This window comes from Heteronotia binoei, chromosome 4 (assembly GCF_032191835.1).
Source record: "Heteronotia binoei isolate CCM8104 ecotype False Entrance Well chromosome 4, APGP_CSIRO_Hbin_v1, whole genome shotgun sequence".
Taxonomy (NCBI): domain Eukaryota; kingdom Metazoa; phylum Chordata; class Lepidosauria; order Squamata; family Gekkonidae; genus Heteronotia; species Heteronotia binoei.
The window spans coordinates 173,062,093-173,088,407 of record NC_083226.1 but is presented as its reverse complement, the minus strand read 5'-3'; the positions used below and the strand labels follow the sequence as shown (position 1 = coordinate 173,088,407).

The following is a 26,315-nucleotide window of genomic DNA, read 5'->3' as shown; positions in this document are numbered from 1 at the left end:
AAACGAGCTCCTGTTGAGTTTTTTTCTACGAGAAAAAGCCCTGCCCTGGTGCAATCTTTTTGAAATGTGTGCAGTGTTTTGAGGAGAGGCACAAGATACTATGCTGAAAATTTATTGCCTCTACCTAAAAAAACCAGACCCCTCCCCCAAGACCTAGATACCTGTGCATCTGTTCTCCATTATACCTTATGGGAATTATACCCTATGAGAATTCCAACAATAGGAATGCAGGGGGAGGGCCTCCAAAGTCGGGAATCCATGGTCCCCAACAGGGGATTGGCAACCTTACCCACCTGGGTCCTCCCACTTTCTTAAAAAAAATTAGGGGGCACCAGGAAAGTTGTTGTGAGCGAGTGCCATGCGCCTGCATGCACTTCCTTGGGAACCCCGGCTTTAATGCATGGGCATGCGTTAGAAAGAAGGTTCCTGTTTAAAAATTTATGAAAAATACTGCATTTTGCCAAACTCAAGTTACAAAAAAAAAAAAAAAGACGGACGTGTTATTTGTAAGATATCGTGTTGGGATGGAATGGATGAACTTAGCGTTTTATTCTTGTCTCACATACATGGCACAACATACAAAACCAGCACAAAAGACATACAAATCCTCCGACACCATGCTTCCTCCAAAAAACTTCTATTGCATGTACGACATCATTCACAAATTGATTACTGAGTTACAACAGGTTGCCAAACATGAATTAGCCCCCTCTTTCGGGGCAATGCTGTCGCTGTTCGCGATGTTGACAAACATTATTTATTTTACAGGTTTCATACAGTACAGTATATTCTTAACAGGTTTCAAGAGATTCACATGGAGAACCAAATACTTTATAAAACAGCCATTTTTTTCAAACCCCCCCCCCCCCCCCCGATTCGTTTCATAAAGAATGATCCCGTGGATTTCTCTCCCATCTGGTTCCTGGATGGGTTCACAATTGGACTTGGCAAGACAAACTTTTCAGAGAGATATTTTTTTCAAAGGATCCTATTTACAAGTTGCCCAGTGTAAAAAAGAACTGTTGCCCTCTTCCCTCCCCTTTTGCTGTCATTTCATCAACAGGAAAACTCTCTCCCAGGCTACTAATAGTAGTTGCCAGGGGTTTTTTTTTTGGTAGCAGGAACTCCTTTGCATATTAGGCCACACATCCCTGATGTAGCCAATCCGCCACAAGCTTACGGTAGGCCCTTTGATAAGAGCCCTGTAAGCTCTTGGAGGATTGGCTACGTAAGAGGGGTGTGGCCTAATATGCAAAGGAGTTCCTGCTACAAAAAAATGCCCTGGTAGTTGCGGAGAAGTTACCCCCAAGGTGGCAAAATGGCAGATTGTCTCAACCCTACATTTCATTTTTTTTAAAAAAAAGAAAGAACACACGCAAAGAAAAGCAAGGCGTACTTCTGATGCAAGGGTTGCGCGCCTCCTAAAGAACTGTCGGCTGAAGCCAGTCATCAAACTAAATAACGGGATGCTGTGCTAGGTATGGGCCAGAGATCATTCAAACTTTCTGCCTTCTGGGAATACATACTGCCCAGACTCGTCCAACACAGGTTCCCTATGAATTGCTGAGAGATGTAGGAATCCTTTTACATCTCTCTGTTAATCTACATCGGATGCTGGGCTGGCGAGATTTTGCCATTGCTCAGCGAGAACTTGGAACGCACTCCACACATCGTGCGAGAACATTGGCGAGGGCAATCCGCTTGATGGTCAGGTTTGTCCCAAGCCCGTAGCCAGGATTTTAGTTTATTTATTTATTTTTGGCCAGGATTTTAAAAGGGGGGATTGAGAAAAAGTCAGGGGGCACTTAGCAGTTCCCGTCCCCTGGCCATCGCCATGACACAAGGTGGCCAACTCAGAGTGCCTGATTAATCGACAGGCCCTTCAAATGCCACGGAAAGGGCAGTGGCTGCTTGTGGGTACCTCCTCCCATGCAATTTAAATTGTGGGGGGAGGGAGAGGTGGCCCCCAGCCTCTCAGTTTTTGCCCCCATGGCAGTGGGAGGGGAAGGGAAGGGCTGGGGCTACGACATGAAGTCAGGGGGCAGGCCCCCCACAGGCCCCCTGTAGCTACAGGCCTGGTTTGTCCACATGTGGAACCCTGGGACATAGTTTGAAACCACTGGGCTTAGCAAATGTGATGCTGTGATTATCGGAAAGCAATCCCAATGAAGAATTAAGCCCATAGACCATTCAGAATTTTGACTCTGAAGACAAATTTCAGTTCAACATGAGTAAGGCTATTTTGATCCCACCCCCACCCCCCCCACCCCAAATTAAGATGGCGTTGGATGCATTTTCCTGTTGGAATTTAGTATTCCTGCACACTGGGTATTACTCGGTTACCTCAATGATCTCACTCCATGGAATTCTCATGAATGAACTAATGGCTTTCCTCCAAGGAGCACCAAAGCCATCGAGAGTCTCGCTCTTGATTTCATTGCGCTTTGATGTGCCTTTAGGGCTATAATTATATTCATTTCAATGGGATGACCCTGGAATTAAGCAATCTGAGGATCTGAAGCCAGGGCAGATAATGGCTACAACATGTTTCAAACAAAACAAAAGAGGTTCAAATCCTTTATACACACACAAGTTGCATTTCTTTTCTTTTTTTTTTTACATTGTGCATTTTCATTTTTAAAAAAGCATGTCATGAAAATGCCTTAGAGCTTATAGAAACACCATGATATCAAACACAGAGTTCAAAAACCTGGATAAATTACCCACACCAAAAACCTGGAAGACTCCCAATGGAATTCTTCCAGCGATATTTCTTGCATATTTCACATTTCAAATCTTCACTCATTGTGTTCAGGCCAAGTTATGGCTCTGGTAAAAACCCCTACGCCAACCGCCAGCAGTCTTTGCTAGATTCCTAATTTCATTGCCTAATGCTCAGCGGGTCTGTCCTTTCTCCACCGTTGCCTATGCTTTGGAGTTCCCTGGCTCTTTCCATCGGCTCTGATCCATGACTCAGTTATGCTAAAAGACTTGGCTTTCAGCCTGGTGAATCCAGGCAAAATCAATGGGGGTGATCCTCTGATCCCCAATACTATAACATTGTACGTTTTTTTGCAGGGCTTGAAATAACCTGCCCGAGAAGGTGGTGTCAATCAATCAATCAATCAATCAATCAACCTTTGATTGATTGATTGAAGGTGGTGTCACAAAGACATTGATACAGTCATTCTTTATGCAGCCATTCTTTGGCACAAAGCCCCAAACACTTGAGCTTTACAGGGCAGCGGAATCAGCGCATCCACTTCTCAGACGCATCACCAGGACAACGGGAGCAGTACGATGCTGCAGCATACTAGTGAAAGCAGCGGGAAACCTGTAACTCCTCCTTCCCAACCCTATAACAGACATTGTCTGTTGAAGGTGGCTATACTTGTGGCCGCCACCACCTCACTGCCACAGGAGGTGGTGGCGGCCACAAGTATAGCCACCTTCAAGAAGGGTTTAGACAAAAATATGGAGCACAGGTCCATCAGTGGCTATTAGCCACAGTGTATGTGTGTATATAAAATTTTTTGCCACTGTGTGACACAGAGTGTTGGACTTGATGGGCCGTTGGCCTGATCCAACATGGCTTCTCTTATGTTCTTATGTTCTTATAACAGACATTGTCATTCTGCCCTCTGAGCAAAAATTTCAGGCATATTCACAAAGGAAAAAGGTGAACCCAGGACAATTTTACAAAGTGAAACTCTGATCTTAATCTTCCCATGTGAGCCTTGGCTCTACCAGAGTTCATATATATGAACATACGAAGCTGCATTATTCTGAATCAAACTCTCGATCCATTGAAGTCAGTATTGTCTACTTGGACTGGCAGCGGCTCTCCAAGGTCTCAAGCTAAGGTTTTTCATACCTATTTGCCTGGACCCTTTTTAGTTGGAGATGCCGGAGATCGAACCTGGGACCTTCTGCTTACGTAGCAGATGCTCTACCACTGAGCCACCATCCCTCTAAGGATGACTTCCTTAGAGACATGTCTGGGAAGTATCACACCAGACATAGCATCGGTAGGAAGGATCTTGTGATCTGGCTACTGGATCTCTGCTAGCTCATGTCTGCAGGATCCTCCAAGAAAACCCACATTTTTTCCAAACTTGCATTCTCCCCATAGACTTGCCTGAAAACACTCATGTAGAAGTGAATGCTATTTTGGAGGATATCCCAGCCGATACTGGAATGAAGAATTCCACCAATGTCAAGTATCCACCTATGACAGATCGGTTAGAAACTTCCCATCTGCGATTGTGCTAATTTGACAGCTTCAAAAATGCTTTCAAAATGTAAACATCTGAATACGTTTCACAGGTTTCCGATGGCAGGGTATTGTTTTGTGCATTTATTGGCTTTATGTAGGCCCACACAACTCATGACCGGCCAAGTTGAGCACAACCCACAAACTGTGTGTTGTCTGCCGTAGAAGGCCAAAACGTGATGACTCAGTTGGCGGGTTCTGGATTAGATTTGACCAATCCCAAATTAGGAAGAATGGGCTTTATATTTCACAACTGTTCCCCTAATCCGGCAAAAAGTTCTACTCATATGACTCATGCATGTTTGACACCCAAATGAAGAATACATGTGCGATTGCCCCACCCACCATCCCTCCCACCTTCAACACAATTGGCCAATGACATGAAGCTACGTGAATTCCTATAGTGAAACAGCTAATCTACATGTTGCATTAGCATGAGGTATAAAGCTATCCATACATCTGATTCTGCTAAAACTTGGTTCGGTGATAGCAGTAAGTTCTTGCAGGATCAGTACTTGGTATTTATATCATTTTTTTTAAAGATTTTGTTCTCTTAGTGTAATAAAACAAATAAAAATGTACAGTAAACAACTTCCCTTTCAGCATAAGGAAGCTATTTAAAAATGTAGCAAGGATTCTACTTGGTTTAACCTTGGTTAGAAATGTTGGATGTGTAATTGTGTCTGGGCCTTACCCCCAATAGATATAGATACATACACATTTTAAAAAAAGAATTATAGACTATACTAAAAGCACAAACCTTAACTTTCTTGTAAAATTTATACTTGCCTATAGCATCATCAAAGCCCTTTGAGAAACAAAATGAATTCTTTTGGAGATGCCCGTAGAGTCCCTCCCCCCCCCTCCCCAACGCTTCTGTACTTTTCTTTACTTTTAAAGACAATTCTTTACTTTTTTCAAAACAAAAGTATTTACTCCAGAGGTTACACAACAGATTGCCCCTAGGGAGTGATACATGAGGCAACGTACTAAAAAAAAATGGTGTGACTCTTCAGATACCCAACTTTCTGAAAAAGAAAAAAGAAAAAAGTAGTTGCATTTTCATGGGAGGAAGTTTTTCACAAGTTGAAACATCCCCACCATCAAACTCATTCATTCATTCAAACTCATTTAGGCTTTACAAAACACAGATTTTTTTTTTTTTTTTTTTTTAGCTCTAGCAACATATATTAACGAGGTTATTGACATGGGTGACGGCAGTAATCTAGATTTCCTGGTAACTTTCATAAGGAAAAAAATATTTCTTAATTAGGTTTACAGCCTTTTGTGTCTCTATCGCTGCGTCAACTCCGGCGGGATACGAACCTCTGATGAAATGATGTCAAGTTCTCATTGCTCGCAAAACAAGAAAAAGCCTTAACCGAATGAGAAAAAACGTAGTTACCTTCTGTTCCGATCATTCAATTCAGTCTCAACAACAACAACAGAAAAGTGGTGTTTTCGTTACAAGCCTGTGATTACACATTGCAAAGAAAGAAAACGGATCCTTGCCTATAAGATTTTCGTCTGGAAGTTCGGTCCAACCTCGTGTGGGGCCGTTAGCCGTCACACAGCGCGTGCCATTTGGCAATCTGTCTCCTAGGGTACTCGCAGATTTCCTTCCAGTGTTCTCCAGCCGTTCCCTCTGCCGAGGCACACAAGGTTAAGCGGCCAACGATTTCGTTCCGGGAGCCCCTATCTGAATCCAAAACCAAGAACTCGATGCTGATCTCCTCAAGACCTTCGCAAGGAATGTCAAAGACAAAAAGTTCATTGAACACCGCATTAGGGGTACACTTCTTGACATGGGTTTTCTTCTTGGAGATCCTTTTCTTGGCGTGATAGAGGTTCACTTTGACATAGGGGTCTGCAAAGAGAAGTAACATCCAACCGATATTTTAGAAGAAGAAGAATTGCAGATTTATACCCTGCCCTTCTCCCTGAATCAGAGACAAAGAGTGGCTTACAATCTCCCATATCTTCTCCCCCCACAACAGACACCCTGTAAAGTGGGTGGGGCTGAGACAACCTCTGACAGAGCTATGGATAACCCAAGGGCATTCCAGCACGTGCAAGTGGAGGAGTTGGGGAATAAAGCACAGTTCTCCCAGATAAGAGTCCACACACTTAACCATTACACCGAACTGGCTTCCAAACTGGCTTTATACAAGTGGAGTCTTTGCTTAACAAGCAATCCAAGAAGGTGTCTTTTGGGGGACTGGTAAACAGAGATGCAAAGCAAAACATTGCCATGTCACCACTTCAAGTCTTACCTCTGCCATCAACTCAACAGGATAATCTTTAGGCAAGCCATTTTCCTTCTGTTCCCCATTTGAACTAGGAATATAACAGGCAGGGGTGGAATACTAGCAGGAGCTCCTTTGCATATTAGGCCACACACCCCTGATGCAGCCAATCCTCCAAGGATTGGCTACGTCAGGGGTGTGTGGCCTAATATGCAAAGGAGCTCCTGCTAAAATTCCAGCCCTGATAACAGGCCTCCCCTTCCCTGCTTGCGGAAAGGGTGGGATATATAAATCTAATAAAATAAAGTGCAGCTGTAGAACATAAGAACATAAGAGAAGCCATGTTAGATCAGGCCAATGGCCCATCCAGTCCAACATTCTGTGTCACACAGCGGCCAAATATATATATATATATATATATATATATATATATATATATATATATATATATATATATATATATATATACACACACACACACACTGTGGCTAATAGCCACTGATGGACCTCTGCTCCATATTTTTATCTAACCCCTTCTTGAAGGTGGCTATGCTTGTGGACGCCACCACCTCCTGTGGCAGTGAATTCCACATGTTAATCACCCTTTGGGTGAAGAAGTACTTCCTTTTATCCGTTTTAACCTGTCTGCTCAGCAATTTCATCGAATGCCCACGAGTTCTTGTATTGTGAGAAAGGGAGAAAAGTACTTCTTTCTCTACTTTCTCCATCCCATGCATTATCTTGTAAACTTCTATCATGTCACCCCTCAGTCGACGTTTCTCCAAGCTAAAGAGCCCTAAGCGTTTCAACCTTTCTTCATAGGGAAGGTGTTCCAGCCCTTTAATCATTTTAGTTGCCCTTTTCTGAACTTTCTCCAATGCTATAATATCCTTTTTGAGGTGCGGCGACCAGAACTGCACACAGTACTCCAAATGAGACCGCACCATCGATTTATACAGAGGCATTATGATACTGGCTGATTTGTTTTCAATTCCCTTCCTAATAATTCCCAGCATGGCGTTGGCCTTTTTTATTGCAAACGCACACTGTAAAGATTGCCAGCTGACTTACGGCTGGGGGTGAGTATGAACCAAACCACATGGCAGTTTGTGGCAGTGCATGGAGAAAGCAGAAAGCAGAAGCCCCTCAAACAGCTGAGCAGTGGGGAGCATCACCCTACCACTCAGCTGTTCTTTAAGCTGTCTTTTGCCGTCCCTTTTAAAGTTTAAAGGGACTGAGCAACCAAGGCCGGCACACGGGAGTAGGCAAACTAGGCAAATGCCTAAGGTTCCAGCTCCCAGCAGGGGTGGGGGCAGGCCCGCCCTCCCCACTCACGCTGTCCTTGAGCCTCGGGCTCACTTCCCGTCTGCAGCACCCTCTGAATTAATTCGGAGGGCGCTGCGGAGGGGAAGAGCTTCCCGTCCACAGCTCCTGTCAAATGTGGCAAGTGCCGTGGAGGGGACACGCTGAGCGCCTGGCTTGATGACATCACCTCTGGATGATGACATCATGTTGCCCATGCATGAAGTGTGCACACAAAAAATCTACTGGGGGGACGTGCATTGGGAGTCTGAAGCAGTTGAGCGGTGGGGAGCAGGCTGCTTCCCCTCACCCAGCTGTTTTTTGGGGACCTTCTGCAAACACCATTTAAAGGAACTCCAGTTCATTTGCAGTTGTAGATTTTCTGGGCTATGTGGCTGTGGTAAAGAAGAAGAAGAAGAAGAAGAAGAAGAAGAAGAAGACTGTAGTTTTATACCCCACCCTTCTCTCTGAATCAGAGACTCAAAGCGGCTTACAGTCTCCTATATCTCCTCCACCCTGTGAGGTAGGTGAGAGGGCTCTCTCAGATTGCCAGCTGACTTATGGCTAGGGGTGAGTATGAACCAAACCACATGGCAGTTTGTGGGCTTTCTCAGAAGTTGCCCTTTCAAGGACAGCTCTGCCAGAGCTATAACTGACCCAAGACCATTCCAGCAGTTGCAAGTGAAGGAGTGGGGAATCAAACCTGGTTCTCCCAGATAAGAGTCCACATACTTAACCACCAATGTTCCCTCTAAGCTGCAGTCTTGTGAGCAAAAATTTTACTTTGTGAGCTACTGGCCCTAACATTGTGAGCTGCTGGCATTAACGTGAGCTGCTGCATAAATGAGTGTGCTCTGGGGTCATCCTTCCTGAGCGAAGACAAAAATGTGTGAGCTAGAGGCTAAAAATCTGTGAGCTAGCTCACGCTAACTCAGCTTAGAGGGAACACTGTTATCCTCTACGCCAAACTGGCATTGTGAGACCTGACATTTCGCCAGCAACTGTGACTGGCATCCTCAGAGGTATAACCCAGAAAACTGGAGCTCTTTGAAAGCCTACAACAAGGTTATTGGACTGCAGTTCCTTTCAGCTGCGTTTGCAGCGCTACAAAACACAAACGGGTTCAGTTGGCGAACGACCCTCCTGGTTTCTTTTGTGGTTCGGTTTGTGGTTCAGTCTGTCGGGAAATTGGAGGGAGTCATAGATCAAAAGGTACCCTCGCAGCAACTAGTTGGGAACTGATCACCTGAGCCGGGGAAAGCAGACACCTGGAGGGGCGGAGCAACCGCTAGTGAGGAATCGGTCCTAGTTACATACCCTGGATTCTTCTCTGGCTTTTACTCCTGAGGAGCATGAGGATGTGCTCCAAGACAAAACTGATAAGAGGAAAGTTCAGAGAGCAAGCCCCATGCCATTAATACCTCTGCCAACTGAAGCAGGGGTGGGAGGGAAATGTCTGCTGGGCACTGGACTTTATCCTATGGAGACTGATTCCCACAGGATATAATGGAGAATTGCTCCATGGGTATCTGAGGCTCCAGAGGGGCTGTTTTTTGAGTTAGAGGCACCAAAATTTCAGCATATCATCCGATGTCTCTCCTCAAAATACTCCCCAAGTTTCAAAAAGATTGGACCAGGGCTCCTATTCTGTGGGCCCCCAAAGATGGCGCCCCTATCCTCCCTTATTTCCTATGGAAGGAAGGCATTTAAAAGGAACATGATCCCTTTAAATGTGATGGGCAGAACTCCCTTCAGAATTCAATTGTACTTGTCACACCCTTGCTCTTTGCTCCACCCCCCAAAGTCTCCTGGTTCCATCCTCAAAGTAGCCAGATATTTCTTGTGTTGAACTTGGCAACCCCAGGGGTGGAATTCTAGCAGGAGCTCATTTGTACATAAGGCCACACCACCTTGATGTAGCCAAACCTTGTAAGCTCTTGGAGGATTGGCTACATCAGGGGTGTGTGGCCTAATAGGCAAAAAGGTCCTGCTAGAATTCCTTACAGGGCTCTTCTCACAGGGCCTGCTGTAAGCTCCAGGAGGACTGGCTACATCAGGGGTGTGTGGCCTAATATGCAAAGGAGGTCCTGCTGGAATTCCTTACAGGGCTCTTCTCACAGGGCCTGCTGTAAGCTCCAGGAGGATTGGCTACATCAGGGTTGTGTGGCCTAATAGGCAAAGGAGCTCCTGCTAGAATTCCACCCCTGGGCAACCCTATCTGTTCTTGAAACAGACACATTGCATAGACAGTACCACGTGTGACCTTCTCCCATTCTAATATTATTTAGTAGTGTAAGATGGGGGGAGAGAAGGTGACATGGTATAGTCCAAGGCTGCCAGATCTCAGAAGCTAAGCAGGGCTGGCAGAAGATCACCAGAGAAGACTTAGCCAAGGGAGGCAATGACAAACCACCTCTGCTTCTCATTGACTTTGAAAGCCCCTTGCTGTGGTCACCATAACTTGGTTGCAGCTTGATAGCATCTATGTTCATATGTACATCTATGTACATATGAAGAAGAAGAAAACTACAGATTTATACCCCACCCTTCTCTCTGAATCACAGACTCAGAGCGGCTTACAATCTCCTATACCTTCTCTCCCCACAACAGACACTCTGTGAGGTGGATGGGGCTGAGAGGGCTCTCACAGCAGCTGCCCTTTCAAGGACAACCTCTGCCAGAGCTATGGCTGACCCAAGACCATCCCAGCAGGTGCAAGTGGAGGAGTGGGGAATCAAACCCAGTTCTCCCAGATAAGAGTCCGCACGCTTAACCACTACACTGAACTGGCTCTCGATTGTGATGGAGCCACAGAGATGTGATATCACACTGACTCTTTTCCTAATCGCCCTAATGTAGACCCAATGACAAAGCAAAACGCAGATTCCCATCATAGGGAAGAATGCAAAGCTAACAATAGAAAGAAACATAATCCAAAGAACGGACATTTGAGATTTGCATTCAAAAGCCATGTCAGACATAGCGTTACTGGGTTGTTTCAAGCAAAGTGCTATTTGTCACCCCTGTAAAATTTGTTAAATGGAACCATGGCTTGAGGTCATCCATTGGAATTGGAGCTTTGGGTGGCTCAGTGGTAGAGCATCTGCTTGGGAAGCAGAAGGTCCCAGGTTCAATCCCTGGCATCTCCCAAAAAAAAAAAGGGTCCAGGCAAATAGGTGTGAAAAACCTCAGCTTGAGACCCTGGAGAGCCGCTGCCCGTCTGAGAAGACAATACTGACTTTGATGGACCGAGGGTCTGATTCAGTATAAGGCAGCTTCATATGTTCATATGTTCAGGATGGAATCTGTACCCTGAAGAACAGCAGGTAGAAAATGCTGTTCTGTTGCACTAGAAGCCCAGATTTATGACCTTTTTCCTTGCAGCCACCAACCACTTATAGAATCATAGAACCTTAGAGCTGGAAGGGACGTCCGGGATCCAACCACCTGCATCATCTATCACTGCTGTTTCCAATTTTTTTTAAAAAAATACATTCTTAAAATGAAAGAAATATAAATTGTTAGTAGAGATTAACTACTTATGTATCTCTGTGTGCTTTCCATGACCACCCAGCTAATCTGGCAGTGACGTCTTTCAGCCATTTCTTCAACATATTCTGTTGATCGCACAATGCAAAAAGCAGGTGACACAACGGGCCCAATACCAGGCATTTAGAATTGGACCCCACTGCATAAGCACAAAGAGGTGACAAGCTCCCAGTAATTCAAGCTAAATACTCACAATGATTGTATTTGCGTTGATGTTCACTATGTACCTACTCCTAATCTCTTCTGTCCCTGAAGAGAGCTCTAAGGCTTGTGCATAGAAAGTCTCAGGAATTATACTGGGCTAAATCTCTCATCCTGAAGATACCAGTCTAATACATGAAGTCACAAGTTTTTGACAGAGTAAACTATAAATATGAGCCCCAGAGAGCACTGCGATCAAGTGCACAAAATCTCTTTGGGATCCCCGGGCCAAAAGACGCTTGGCTGCCTAACACCCAGAGCTAGAGCTTTTCCAGTAGCAGCCCCTGCCCTGTGAAACGCTCTCCCCGAAAACATCAGCACCCTGCAGGACTTGCCATGATTCCGCAGGGCCTGTAAAACAGAACTGTTCAAATCGACTTTCAATACCTAACGGGAAACGACCACTACACCATCATCCCTCAGCACTGATATCTGAACCCATTCCAGTTATAAGTATAGCGCGCCGAATAATATTTAACATCACTAATGCATGTAGCGCTAGATATGAATCAAGAATTCTTTTTTTTTCCTGTTTCAAAGTTTTATTAGAATCCAAGATGGCGTCAGAATTCTTGATTCATATTCTAATACGACTCAGGAATTCTGACGCCATCTTGGATTTTGGGGATTGTAAGTGTTTGAAATGATTTTTAATGCTTTTATTCTATTTCTATTTTAAACTTTATATATTTTGACTGCTGCAAGCCACCCCTGAGCCCGTTAGGGGAGGGCGGGATATAAATATAAATAAATAAATGGCAGTAATGGTGTGGCATTTTAAAAATTACCTGATAATCCTGAAACATCAGCTTTGGGTAGGTGCCTGGCTTTTAGAACAACCACCGTGAGAGTATTCGTTGTAGACTGGTAGCAGAGAGAAATCAGCAACTCGCCGCGCCCGGAAGACTTCTGAAGAACGAGAAGGATAATCATTTATGCAGCATTTTGGGATCGATGATAACATTTTATGCAGTTCTAACGCATTTTGGTCAACCTTGACTCTGCTGATACATTCCGATCCAAACGTCCTAACTGGTGCAAAAAATTCTACGGTTGTTTAAAAACCATAGGACTTTGCCATTATGTTAAGACTGCTGGAGATACCGGCATCTGAACAATCCTTTCCTACCTGTTCAACACACAAGGTCCCAGTCTCCACTTATAAGGATTTCAGATGATAGTGTTGGAGAAAACCTCCCTCTGGGCCTTCCATCCATTTTCAGCACCAGGTGAATCAACCTGAGTCACAGTTACTCTGCAGACAGTTACTCATACTGGCATTAATACTTATATGCAAGATTACTTGTTATTAGCAATCATCATAGTCAGGGCCTTTTTTGAGCAGGAACGCACAGGAATTCAAGGGGTGTCAGGGGGTGTGGCCTAATAGGCAAATGAGTTCCTGCTAGGCTTTTTCTACCAGAAAAGTCTTGATCATAGTACACTGGATTTTTTTTAATACAGGAACTCCTGCAAATGCCTAGAGCACCCAGCAAGCGATGTCGTCAGCACAACGACATCACTTTTGGGCGATGTTCACCATGTTGCGCATGCATTATGCACGTGAAAAAAGTCCCCTGCCGGACTTGGGAACCCTACATTTTAGGACACACCCCTCTGATGTAGCCAATCCTCCAAGAGCTTAGAGGGGTCTTAGTGCAAAGCCTATTGTAAGCTCTTGGAGGATTACCTACATCAGGGGTGTGTGGCCTAATAGGCAAAGGAGGTCCTGCTACAAAAAAGCGCCCTGATAATACATATATTTCATTGGAAACCAATGGACTATTGTTATATGTGACCAATGTGCTCCATTGCTGTCAATGGGTTTTGGACATGACAGTTTCCATAGATTTCTAACCTAGGGACAAAGATCCATCGTAGCAGATTTGGAGGATTTTCTAACACAAATAATAGAAGCTGCAGAGGATCAGTTTCTCGGACCTATTGTGAACTTTGAATCAAACAACGCCAAATGACTTTGGTGTCCCATCCATTTTCAGCACCAGGTGAATCAACCGGAGTCACTTCTTTGGTCTATCTGCTATGGCTGCCAGCAGCTCAGTAAAGGCCCAGAGGGAGGTTTTCTCCAACACTATCATCTGAAATCATTATAAGTGGAGAAAACAGGGACTTCTGTGTTCAGGCCACGTAGTCTGCTATGGAGCTACAGCTTCTTCCACGGTACCAAGCGATGGTCCACCCACTTCGCCCACCATGATGACACCAGAAGAGTCCACCCACATTTCCAGAAGAGACAAGCCCTGGGCTTTTTTTTTTTAATAGCAGGAACTCCTTTGAATATTATAAATTTGAATGATAGTTCTATCTAGAGCTTACAATTGGCCAGTGGATGGAGGTCTGAAATGTGCTGCTTAAAATATGAATGATGACTTTCTACTTGCACTTTCAACATGCTAAAATTGTCATACTGGATTACAATGATCAAGAAAAATGCAAATATTTATGTTAGGAGTCCCCAACATGGCAATTGTATTTTTAGAAAGTGGGTAAACATAAGACCATAAGAGAAGCCATGTTGGATCAGGCCAATGACCCAGCCAATCCAACACTGTCACACAATGGCCAAAACCCACTCCGGTGCCATCAGGAGGTCTACCAGGCACCAAGAATGCAGAGAATCACTTACCCTAGCCATAGAGTTCCATCAATACCCTGTGATTAATAGCCACTGATAGACCTCTGCTCCATGCACTTATCCATATGTTTGTCAGGAGACAGAGATTAGTTTCCATAAAGAAAATGGCAGCTTTGGAGAGTGGACTGTATGGCATTATATCCTAATGAAGACTCTCCCCTCCATAAGTCTCCCTTCCACAACCCTCCCCTGTCATCCTCCAAAACAATGTCCAGGTGTTTCCCAAGCCAGAGTTGGAAACCTGACCAACCATGACATCTGAACCTTAACTGGAGAGCCAGTTTGGTGTAGTGGTTAAGTGTGCAGACTCTTATTTGGGAGAACCGGGTTTGATTCCCCACTCCTCCACTTGCACCTGCCAACATGGCCTTGGGTCAGCCATAGCTCTCACAGAGGTTGTCCTTGAAAGGGCAGCTGCTGTGAGAGCCCTCTCAGCCCCACCCACCTCACAGGATTCTGTTCTGGGGGAGGAAGGGAAAGCAGATTGTGAGCCGTTCTGAGACTCTTCAGAGTGGAGGGTGGGATATAAATCCAATATCTTCTTCTTCTTAAACATTCCGGACTTCTGTTAGATGAGGCCCACCAAAATTTCCCTCATGCCTTCTCATAGAGTTAACATTTCTTATATTTGGTTCAGGGCCTTTTTTGTAGCAGGAACTCCTTTGCATATTAGGCCACACACCCCTGATGTAGACAGTCCTCCAAGAGCTTACAGGGCTCTTCGTACAGGGCCTATTATAAGCTCCAGGAAGATGGCTACATCAAGGGTGTGGCCTAACATACAAAATAGTTCCTGCTACAAAAAAATCCCCGGTCATATGGTTTGTCCAGACCTTTTTTTGTGTCAAGAACGTCTTTGCATATTTGGCCACACTCCCCTGATATAGCCAATCCTCCTGGAGTTTACAGGAGGCCCTGTACTAAGAGCCCTGTAAGCTCTTGGAGGATTGGCTACATCAGAAGGGTGTGGCCTAATATTCAAAGGAGCTCCTGCTAGAATTCCACCCCTGCTCCTTTGCATATTAGGCCACACACCCCTGATGTAGCCAATCCTCCTGGAGTTTACAGCAGGCCCTGTACTAAGAGCCCTGTAAGCTCTTGGAGGATTGGCTACATCAGGGGGTGTGGCCCAATAAACTCTGGAGCATTAACATTTCAATTGACTGAAGGGAAAGATCAGGCACAAAATCAGATTTTGCAACAACCAATTAGATGACCTCCCTGGCCGGAAAGGAAATAGAAAAGCAAACGAGCGTGGTCCCTTTCAGGTCACAGATGGAGCTCGTTGAGTTAAAAAATCATAAATCGCTGCAAATGGCAATATTGCTTCGGTGCACGGTTGAAACAATTTGATTTGATGCTTGATCTCGTGAAAGCAATTACCACCAAGTCAATACGCAGGCAGGTCCCCGGGAAAGGCTATTGGCAGAGTGGGCTTTGAAACATCTGTTACAAGGGTGTCGAACTCATTTGTTATGAGGGCTGGATCTGATATAAATGAGACCTTGTTGGGCCAGGCCAGGCCGGGCCATGTCGGGCCAGGCCGGATCATGTCGAGCCAGGCCTTGTGTGTATCTATTTAAGATAGGTAGCAGAGATATAAACCTTTTAAAGGACACGGACAAACGCAACTAAAGATTTTTCTTAAAAAACAAAACCCTTAAAACATTAGCACTCGTTGGTCTTAAAGGTGCTTTCTTTGTATCTCTCATGTGGGATCCAGGGAACTGGGCAAAGGAAGCTCTGGCTCTTTCCCTCTGTCTCCAGGGGACCGGGAGGGTGAGGAGCCTCAATCAATGTAGAAAACCGAGGCTTTGCTCTGTAACTCCTGTGCGATTGAGCATGCCTTGCAAAGATGCGGAAGGAAGCAAGAGAGAGGAAGAAGGAAGCAGACAAGAGCCAGTTGCTCGGGGGCCTGATGGAAGCCTTCTGGGGGCCTGATTCGGCCCCCGGACCACATGTTTGACACCCCTGATCTATTAAATTAGGGAGTTTGGCCGCCAGTTAAGCCAAAGTTACTTCTGAAGCTGATTTGCAACCTGGATGATCAAGGCATTGACTGAGAAGTAAGGTCTGTTGATAACGGCAGGGCTTGTTGCCAGGTAGAACGCTCAGGATCGGTGCCAGAACCTGTGATGTTAATAGGACTGGAGTCCGGAAGCTTCTTCCTCCAGAAGTCCTGTTGAGGTTTAATGAACCACTTGAAATTAAATAGGTCTGAGGATTGCAAACATGGTCAATTACTTGTGGGTTAATTACTTGTGGATCACAGCCCCGGTGATGTACGGCAATGCTCGTCGCCATGAAAATCAATGGAGGTTTGCCACTAACTTCAATGGCGTATAGATTGCGTGCTTACAACTGGGTACTTGGTTCATTATGGAGTTCTTGGATTTCAGCCATATGATCCCTGCTGAAGGCAAGGTAACTAAACTGGCACGTCCCCAAGCATTTTAGATTAACTTGAACAAGATCTGAGTCTAGGACCGATTTCGCACTCAGCGTACCCCGCGGTCACGTTCCTCTTCTCTGCGCAGCGCCCGTCGGATTTCCCACTATCTGCGCCGGAGTTACGGGAAGCGTCGTGGCTTTCGCGCAGCAAATGGAAACCGCGAAAAACCAGTTCCCATTTGCTGCGTGAAAGCCGCAACAGTGGGAAATCCGACAGACGTAGATAGTGGGAAATCCGACGGACGCTGCGCAGAGAAGAGGAACGTGACTGCGGGGTAAGCTGAGTGCAAAATCGGTCTCGTTGTAGGAGTTTCTCTTTGTCTTGTTTTGATTTTTTGATGGTGACCCCATGGGGTTTTCAAGGCAAGAGACGTTCAGAGGTGGTTTTTCATTTCCCGCCTCCAGGTCATGACCCTGTTATTCCTTGGTGGTCTCCCTTCCAAGTACTGACCAGGGCTGACCCGGCTTATCTTCCAAGATCTGATGAGACTAGGCTAGCCTGGGCTGTCTAGGTCATGGCAGTAGCAGCTGAAAGACCAACCATTTTTATTCAGGGTGGACCCAGGGAGGGACGGCAGCATGCTATACCCAGGGGACATTTTGTAGGGAAAATAGGTGGTGGAGCTCATTAGCATAACATTAGCATATGCTGCCCCCCCATCAGCCAAAAGCAAGCCAACACAAGAAAGGAGAGCCCCGGGCGAGCAAGGTCTGCTTGGGCTGGCTCGAGATTCAACCAGCCCAAGCAGGCCTCACTCGCCTGGGGCTCTCCTTGGCCGGTGCCCCCTCCCCCAGTCAAAAGGCCAGCAAGTCACCTGCTGCCCAAAATCGCATAAGTGGAGAAAGGGTGTGGCAAAGTCCTTGGTGACTGGCTGGCTGGCTGCCCACTCTCCTAATCCAGGGATTGTTATGCATCTGCACCTGCTATTCAATGGATAAGGTAGGTAGGTGGGGAGGAGGAACCCTCAGAAAGTTCAGGAGCTGGGCTCCTGTGAACTCCTGCTGAATCTGAGGCCTGGCTTATCAAACCTCACAAGAAGCCTCGCTCACCTGGGGCTCTCCTGGGCCACCCCCCTCACTCCCAGTCAAAAGGCCAGCAAGCCACCCAAAATCACATAAGATGTGGAGATAAGGTGGCGTGGGCTTCTCCAAGGGTTAATGAGGGCTGCTGGGGGTGTGGCAAAGCCCCTGGTGGCTGGCTGGCTGCCCGCTCTCCTAGTCCAGGGATTGTTATGCAGCTGCACCTACTATTCAAAGGACAAGGTAGGTAGGTGGGGAAGAGGAGGGGGAACCCTCAGAAAGTTCAGGAGCTGCGTTCCTGTGAGCTCCTGTTGAATTCAAGGCCTGGCTATAGCCCAGTCTTGGCTCGTCTCTGGAATTAAGCAGGGTCAATACAAGGAATATTTCTCAGGCCAAGCAACAACAAACCACCTCTGCTTCTTGTCTTGAGGGCCCCTTGCTAGCACTGCCATAAGCCAGTGGCAACCCGATAGCGCTTTTATCCCTAAGTATAAACTTTCATGCTGTTTTGTATGGTGCTACTGGACTCAGATTTTGCTCTACCTTCCCACCCGGAGCAAATTCGCTTCCGTTGTGGTCTAAAACACCCCAGTGAATTGTTGAAGGAACGCACGGTGAAATCTAGCCTCCCTTTTTGCCTTCAGATCGGCTACGTCCAACGCCATTGACGATCCAGTATTGCAGAGTTCAAAAGAGTTTTGCTTAAAAACGATCACTAACCGTCTGTGTAGCTATGCCTGGGGGGCTACCAGGGCTAGGTGATTGCCTAGAGTGCTGACCTTTTGGGGGCACCAAATCAGGCACCCCATGTGACTCGGTGATGTTATCAGTGCGGGGGGAAGCGCGCCAAAAGTTAGCCTTCCCTAAGGTGCCAGTCTAAGGCCAGCCCTAGGTGGCGACATGTTCTGTGAACTGAAAGAGGTTTGTTTTTGTATGCTGTTCCGGAGCTGATTCCGGTATCTGCGTTCAGGCCCTGCAGTGATAATCGGCAGGTGCTAATAAGCTCTCGCATAAATACCAACTCCAATTGCACGTCCTTCTCATCCCACCTTCACTCAGGCTCGAAAAGAAGAGTTAACTCACAGATCTGGAAGTCTGTGAGTTCACTCACAGATCTGGTCGCTCTAGGAGTTTCTGGGGAAACTCTATGGTTTTCATGTATGCTCTAGCAATTTGGGAGGGAAAACTCTATGGTACAATAGGTACCATAGAGTTTTACAATAGAAGAAGATGAAGAAGATGAAGATATCGGATTTATATCCCGCCCTCCACTCCAAAGAGTCTCAGAGAGGCTCACAATCTCCTTTACCTTCCCCCCCCCATAACAGATACCCTGTGAGGTGGATGGGGCTGAGAGGGCTCTCACAGCAGCTGCCCTTTCAAGGACAACCTCTGCCAGAGCTATGGCTGACCCAAGGCCATTCCAGCAGGTGCAAGCGGAGGAGTGGGGAATCAAACCCGGTTCTCCCAGACAAGAGTCGGCACACTTAACCACTACACCAAACTGACTGGTACCATATAGTTTTTCCCTCTCAAATTGCTAGAGCGTCTGGAAAAACCATAGAGTTTTCCTGGAAATGGCTAGAGTGGCCAGCGCACAGCATCGCCGGCACGATGATGTCACTTCCGGATGATGTGTGGCCTCATATGCAAAGGAGTTCAAATATGGGGAGTGAGGAGGTAGAATTCGCAGATAGTCTCTGTGACTTTAGATTTCTATACCTTATAGGCTACTTTGTGCATGCACATATATAAGGGGGAGCATTAAAGTGTTCTAGAAAAAGGAATGTTTTTTTGTAGAATGGAATGAACTAGGGCTTTTTTGCAGCCGGAACTCCTTTGCATATTAGGCCACACCCTCCTGATGCAGCCAATCCTCCAAGGCCTTACAGGGTTCTTCTTACAGGGCCAGCTGTAAGCTCCAGGAGGATTGACTGCATCAGGAGGGTGTGGCCTAATATGCAAAGGAGCTCCTGCAACAACAAAAAAAACAAAACCCTGGAATGAACATATGCTTGAAACTCTGCAGAGGAGGACATAACCAGATGTGCTGGACAAGGGAAACTGAGAAGCAATATAAGGTTGGACTCCTCTTATATTTGCCACACCTCTAGAGCCAGTTTGGTGTAGTGGTTAAGTGCGTGGACGCTTATCTGGGGGAACCACGTTTGATTCCCCACTCCTCCACTTGCACCTGCTGGAATGGCCTTGGGTCAGCCATCGCTCTGGCAGAAGTTGTCCTTGAAAGGGCAGCTGTTCTGAGAGCCCCCTTAGCCGCACCCACCTCACAGGGTGTCTGTTGTGGGGGAAGAAGAGATAGGAGATTGTAAGCCGCTCTGAGTCTCTGTCCTTGAAAGGGCAGCTGCTGTGAGAGCCCTCTCAGCCCCCCCAACCTCACAGGATGTCTGTTGTGGGGGGGGGGAGAAGAGATAGGAGATTGTAAGCCGCTCTGAGTCTCTGTCCTTGAAAGGGCAGCTGCTGTGAGAGCCCTCTCAGCCCCACCCACCTCACAGGGTGTCTGTTGTGGGGGGAGAAGGTATAGGAGATTGTAAGCTGCTCTCAGTCTCTGTCCTTGAAAGGGCAGCTGCTGTGAGAGACCTCTCAGCCCCACCCACCTCACAGGGTGTCTGTTGTGAGGGGAGAAGATATAGGCGATTGTAAGCTGCTCTGCGTCTCTGTCCTTGAAAGGGCAGCTGCTGTGAGAGACCTCTCAGCCCCACCGACCTCACAGGTTGTCTGTTGTGGGGGGAGAAGATATAAGAGATTGTAAGCCGCTCTGAGTCTCTGATTCAGGGAGAAGAGCAGGGTATAGCAACTCTTCTTCTTCTAGTCCTAATTAACCTCTCCCAAAGCTGTTCTCAGGTTTATATTTTTTTTAAAAACTTGGGTAATGTTACACAGGTCACACCTAATTTAGTTTCTAGATGCACCTAATTTGGTTCCTAGATCCACAGATAAGCCATGCCCATTCTAGCCCACGGTCGATCTCTGCCATGGAATGATATGTAATAGCTTTTCAAATGTATAATTATCTCACTTGTCTCTTTGCTTCCCCCTGCTGCCACCAGGCAAAATGTGTTTGGGTACAGATATGAAATCATCTCTCCCAAAGTAATGTTGATGATTAGAAGAGTTGATGTTGATGAAGTAACGTTGATGAAGAAGAAGAAAAAGAAGACTGCAGATTTATGCCCCACCTTCTCTCTGAATCAGGGAGTCAGAGCAGATCACTATCTCCTTTATCTCCTTCCCCACACAACAAACATCATGTGAGGTGGGTGGGGCTGAGAGGGCTCTCCCAGCAGCTGTCCTTTCAAGGACAACTCCTATGAGAGCTATGGCTGACCCAAGGCCATCCCAGCAGCTGCAAGTGGAAAAGTGGGGAATCAAACCCTAGTGAGGGAAAGAAACCCTATTACCATCATCTTCTTGAAAAAGAAGAAGAGGAGGAGGAGAGATGGCTGAGAGAGCTCTCCAGAAGCTGCCCTTTCAAGAACAGCTATGTGAGAGAGCTATGGCTGACCCGAGGCCATCCCACCAGCTGCAAGTGGAGAAGTGGGGGATCAAACCCTAGTGGAGAAAGAAACCCTATTACCATCATCTTCTTGAGGAAGAAGAAGATGAAGAAGAGGAGGAGAGATGGCTGAGAGAGCTCTCCAGAAGCTGCCCTTTCAAGAACAGCTCTTTGAGAGAGCTACGGCTGACCCGAGGCCATTCCAGCAGCTGCAAGTGGAGGAGTGGGGACTCACACCCGGTTCTCCCAGATAAGAGTCCGCACACTTCGCCACTACACCCAACTGGCTCTCTAAGAAATAAGAAATTAGTTTTGTGGGTTGGGTTGACAAGGGAAGCTGCTTTCCTCAAAGTTGAGGCTGTTCATAGATTTATGTTTTCTGTAAAGGCAGGGATAATTATTCCTGCTTGTATTCGACAAAGAGAGGTTTGACTCTCGAAAGTTGATAGCACCTAAATCTTGTTGGTTTACAAAGTGTCACTGGACTTGGATCCAGGTCACTGTGGACAGTGGAACGGAAGAACAATCCTCTAGATTGACCACAGAGCGGCGTTTCCAACCTCCAAAAGCACATAGGCTGGCTTTTTTCTGTGTTAGTATACCAGGCATGGCCAAGTAGGACTAGTGTGTTCTTAGGGTTGCCAATTCCCAGGTGGGGGGCAGGGGATACCCCGGTTTGGACACCCTCCCCCTGCTTCAGAGTCATCCAAAAGCGAGGGGAGGGGAGGGAAATGCCTGCTGGGAACTCTATTATTCCATATGGAGATTTATTCCCGTAGAAAATCATGGAGAATTGATCTGCGAGTATCTTGGGCTCTGGGGGGGGCTGTTTTTTGGGGTAGGGGCACCAAATTTTCAGTATAGCATCTAGTACCTCTCCCCAAAATACTCCCCAAGTTTCAAAAAGATTGGACCAGGGGGTCCAATTCTATGAGCCCCAAAAGAAGGTGCCCCTATCCTTCATTATTTCCCATGGAAGGAAGGAATTGAAAAGGTGTGTTGTCCCTTTAAATGTGATGGCCAGAACTCCCTTTGGAGTTCAATTATGCTTGTCACAGCCTTGATCTTGGCTCCACCCCTAATGTCTCCTGGCTCCACCCCAAAGTCCCCAGATATTTCTTGAATTGGACTTGGCAACCCTATGTGTTCTATTCAACATCTTACAGATACCCCTAGGCTGGGGTGGAATTCTAGCAGGAGCTCCTTTGTACATTAGGCCACACACCCCTGATGTAGCCAATCCTCCAAAAGCTTACAAAAAAGAGCCTTCTAAGCTCTTGGAGGATTGGCTACATCAGTGGTGTGTGGCCTAATATGCAAAAGGACTCCTGCTAGAATTCTACCGCTGCTCCTAGGGCTTTTTTTGTAGCAGGAACTCCTTTGCATATCAGGTCGCACAATCCCCCAAGAGCTTTCAGGGCTCTAAGGGCCTACTGGAAGCTCCAGGAGGATTGGCTACATCAGAAGGGAGTGGCCTGATATGCAAAGGAGGTCCTGCTAGAATTCCTTACAGGGCTCTTCTCACAGGGCCTGCTGTCAGCTCCAGGAGGATTGGCTACATCAGGGGTGTGTGGCCCAGGGCTCTTTTTCTATCAGGAGCTCCTCTGCACTTTAGGCCACACCCCCTAATATAGCAAATCCTCCAAGAGTTTACAGGGCTCTTTGTACAGGGCCTCCTGTAAGCTCCAGGAGGATTGGCTACATCAGGGGTGTGTGGCCTAATATGCAAAGGAGGTCCTGCTAGAATTCCTTACAGGGCTCTTCGCACAGGGCCTACGGTAAGCTCCAGGAGGACTGGCTACATCAGGGGGGTGTGGCCTAATAGGCAAAGGAGGTCCTGTTAGAATTCCTTACAGGGCTCTTCTCACAGGGCCTGCTGCCAGCTCCAGGAGGACTGGCTACATCAGGGGTGTGTGGCCTAATATGCAAAGGAGGTCCTGCTAGAATTCCTTACAGGGCTCTTCTCACAGGGCCTACTGGAAGCTCCAGGAGGACTGGCTACATCAGGGGGGTGTGGCCTAATAGGCAAAGGAGGTCCTGTTAGAATTCCTTACAGGGCTCTTCTCACAGGGCCTGCTGCGAGCTCCAGGAGGATTGGCTGCATCAGGGGTGTGTGGCCTAATATGCAAAGGAGGTCCTGCTAGAATTCCTTACAGGGCTCTTCCCACAGGGCCTGCTGTAAGCTCCAGGAGGACTGGCTACATCAGGGGTGTGTGGCCTAATGGGCAAAGGAGGTCCTGCTAGAATTCCTTACAGGGCTCTTCGTACAGGGCCTGCTGTAAACTCCAGGAGGATTGGCTACATCAAGGGGGTGTGGCCTAATAGGCAAAGGAGGTCCTGCTAGAATTCCTTACAGGGCTCTTCTCACAGGGCCTGCTGTAAGCTCCAGGAGGACTGGCTACATCAGGGGTGTGTGGCCTAATGGGCAAAGGAGGTCCTGCTAGAATTCCTTACAGGGCTCTTCTCACAGGGCCTACTGGAAGCTCCAGGAGGATTGGCTACATCAGGGGGGTGTGGCCTAACATGCAAAGAAGGTCCTGCTAGAATTCCTTACAGGGCTCTTCGTACAGGGCCTACTATAAGCTCTAGGAGGATTGGCTACATCAGAAGGGTGTGGCCTAATATGCAAAGGAGGTCCTGCTAGAATTCCTTACAGGGCTCTTCTCACAGGGCCTACTGTAAGCTCCAGGAGGACTGGCTACATCAGGGGTGTGTGGCCTAATAGGCAAAGGAGGTCCTGCTAGAATTCCTTACAGGGCTCTTCTAACAGGGCCTGCTGTAAGCTCCAGGAAGACTGGCTACATCAGGGGTGTGTGGCCTAATAGGCAAAGGAGGTCCTGCTAGAATTCCTTACAGGGCTCTTCGTACAGGGCCTACTGTAAGCTCCAGGCGGATTGGCTACATCAGGGGTGTGTGGCCTAATATGTAAAGATCCAGGCCCTTACTGAATTGTTACCTTTCCGTAGGGCCTGTAAGACGGAGCTACTCCACCGGGCGTTTGGTTGAGGCAGTGGGAGTCTTATTCCATTGGCTGGTCCTATGCTGCAAAACTGCCTCTGCTGAGATACTGATTTATATAATCTGATGTTTGAATCTGTCAGTATATTACAATGCGCCCAACGGAGCCGCAAAACTGTATTTGTTTACTTTTATTGGTTTTAATTGTTGTTTTACTGTTTTTAAAACGTTGTTATCTGCCCTGAGCACTTCTGGGAAAGGTAGGGTTGCCAAGTCCAATTCAAGAAATATCTGGGGACTTTGGGGGTGGAGCCAGGAGACATTAGGGGTGGAGCCAAGATCAAAGCTGTGACAAGCATCATTGAACTCCAAAGGGAGTTTGGGCCATCACATTTAAAGGGACAGCACACCTTTTCAATTCCTTCCTTCCATAGGAAATAAGGAAGGATAGGGGCACCTTCTTTTGGGGCTCACAGAATTGGACCCTTTGATCCAATCTTTTTGAAACTTGGGGGGTATTTTGGGGAGAGGCACTAGATGCTATACTGAAAATTCGGTGCCTCTATCCCAAAAAACAGCCCCACAGATACCCACAGATCAATTCTCCATGATTTTCTATGGGAATAAATCTCCCTAGGGAATAACAGAGTCCCCAGCAGACATTTCCCTCCCCTCCCCCCGCTTTCTGACGACCCTGAAGCGGGGGGAGGGTCTCCAAACCAGGTGATCCCCTGCCCCCACCTGGGGATTGGCAATCCTATCTGGACAGGGCAGAATATAAATGATCTAAAACAAATAAAAAAAATAAATGAAGGAGTTCCTGCTACAAAAAGAAGCCCAGAATACACCTAGATGCTTTTGCAGTGCACCATAAATAAGTGATTTCCTGGTCCACCTTGTACTGCCGCCATTCTAGCCGCTGCACAATTAGGGTTGCCAATCCCCAGGTGGGGGCAGGGGACCTCCCGGTTTGGAGGCCCTCCCCCACTTCAGGGTCATCAGAAAGCAGTGGAGGGGAGATGTCTGCTGGACACTCCATTATTTCCTATGCAGACCGATTCTCTTAGGGTATAATGGAGAATTGACCCACGGGTATCTGAAGCTTGGGAGGGCTGGTTTTTGAGGCAGAGGCACCAAATTTATAGCATAGCATCTGATGCCTCTCCTCAAAACACCCTCCAAATTTCCAAAAGATTCGACCAGGGGGTCCAATTCTATCAGCCCCAAAAGAAGGTGCCCCTATCCATTATTTCTAGTGGAAGGAAGGCATTTAAAAGGTGTGCGGTCCCTTTAAATGTGATGGCCACAACTCCCTTTGGAGTTCAATCATGCTTGTCCCAACCTTGCTCATGGTTCCACCCCCAATGTCTCCTGGCCCCACCCCCAAAGTCCCCAGATATTTCTTAAATTGGACTTGGCTACCGTATGCACAGTGGGCAATGTATGGTCATCATTGTCAGCATAAAGCTGCCTGCTCAGTTATGTGCCCTTGCACATAATGTGCCATGCTTAGTTGGTCTAAGGTGCCAACACTATGTATGGCTTGCTATGTCATTGTGGAGAGGCAGCTGTTGCAGCACCCCACACAAGACTTGTATTGGTCAATGAGAACATAAGAAGAGTCCTGCTGATTCAGAACAGTGGTCCAGGAGAACAGTGGTTCATCTAGTCTAGCAACCTGTCTCACATACTGGCCAACCAGTTCCTCTGGAGGTCCAACAGCAGGGCATAGAGGCTGAGGCCTTCATAAGAAAACCAGAAGAGCCCCGGTGGATCAGACCACTGGTACATTTAGTCATAAGAACATAAGAGAAGCCATGTTGGATCAGGCCAACGGCCCATCCAGTCCAACACTATGTGTCACACAGTGGCCAAAAATTTTATATACGCACATACACTGTGGCTAATAGCCATTGATGGACCTCTGCTCCATATTTTTATCTAAACCCCTCTTGAAGGTGGCTATACTTGTGGCCGCCACCACCTCCTGTGGCAGTGAATTCCACATGTTAATCACTCTTTGGGTGAAGAAGTACTTCCTTTTATCCGTTTTAACCTGTCTGCTTAGCAATTTCATCGAATGCCCACGAGTTCTTGTATTGTGAGAAAGGGAGAAAAGTACTTCTTTCTCTACTTTCTCCATCC

At 46.8% G+C, this 26,315-nt stretch overlaps 1 protein-coding gene across 2 annotated transcripts in view; it reads right to left on the bottom strand.

Moving 5' to 3' along the window:
• Positions 1-5,731: 5,731 nt before the first annotated feature.
• The window catches only part of SYT4 (synaptotagmin 4), a 31,943-nt gene continuing 11,359 nt past the window's right edge, over positions 5,732-26,315 (bottom strand). Inside the window, exons 3-4 of one of the 2 annotated variants that reach the window (XM_060236219.1) lie at positions 12,360-12,480; positions 5,732-6,140 (exon numbers count right to left, since the gene is read on the bottom strand). In XM_060236219.1, coding sequence (XP_060092202.1) covers positions 5,833-6,140; positions 12,360-12,480 — 429 coding nt within the window. In that variant the 3' untranslated portion in view covers positions 5,732-5,832. The remainder of the gene's footprint in view (positions 6,141-12,359; positions 12,481-26,315) is intronic. The other variant, XM_060236221.1, reaches the window with a different exon arrangement.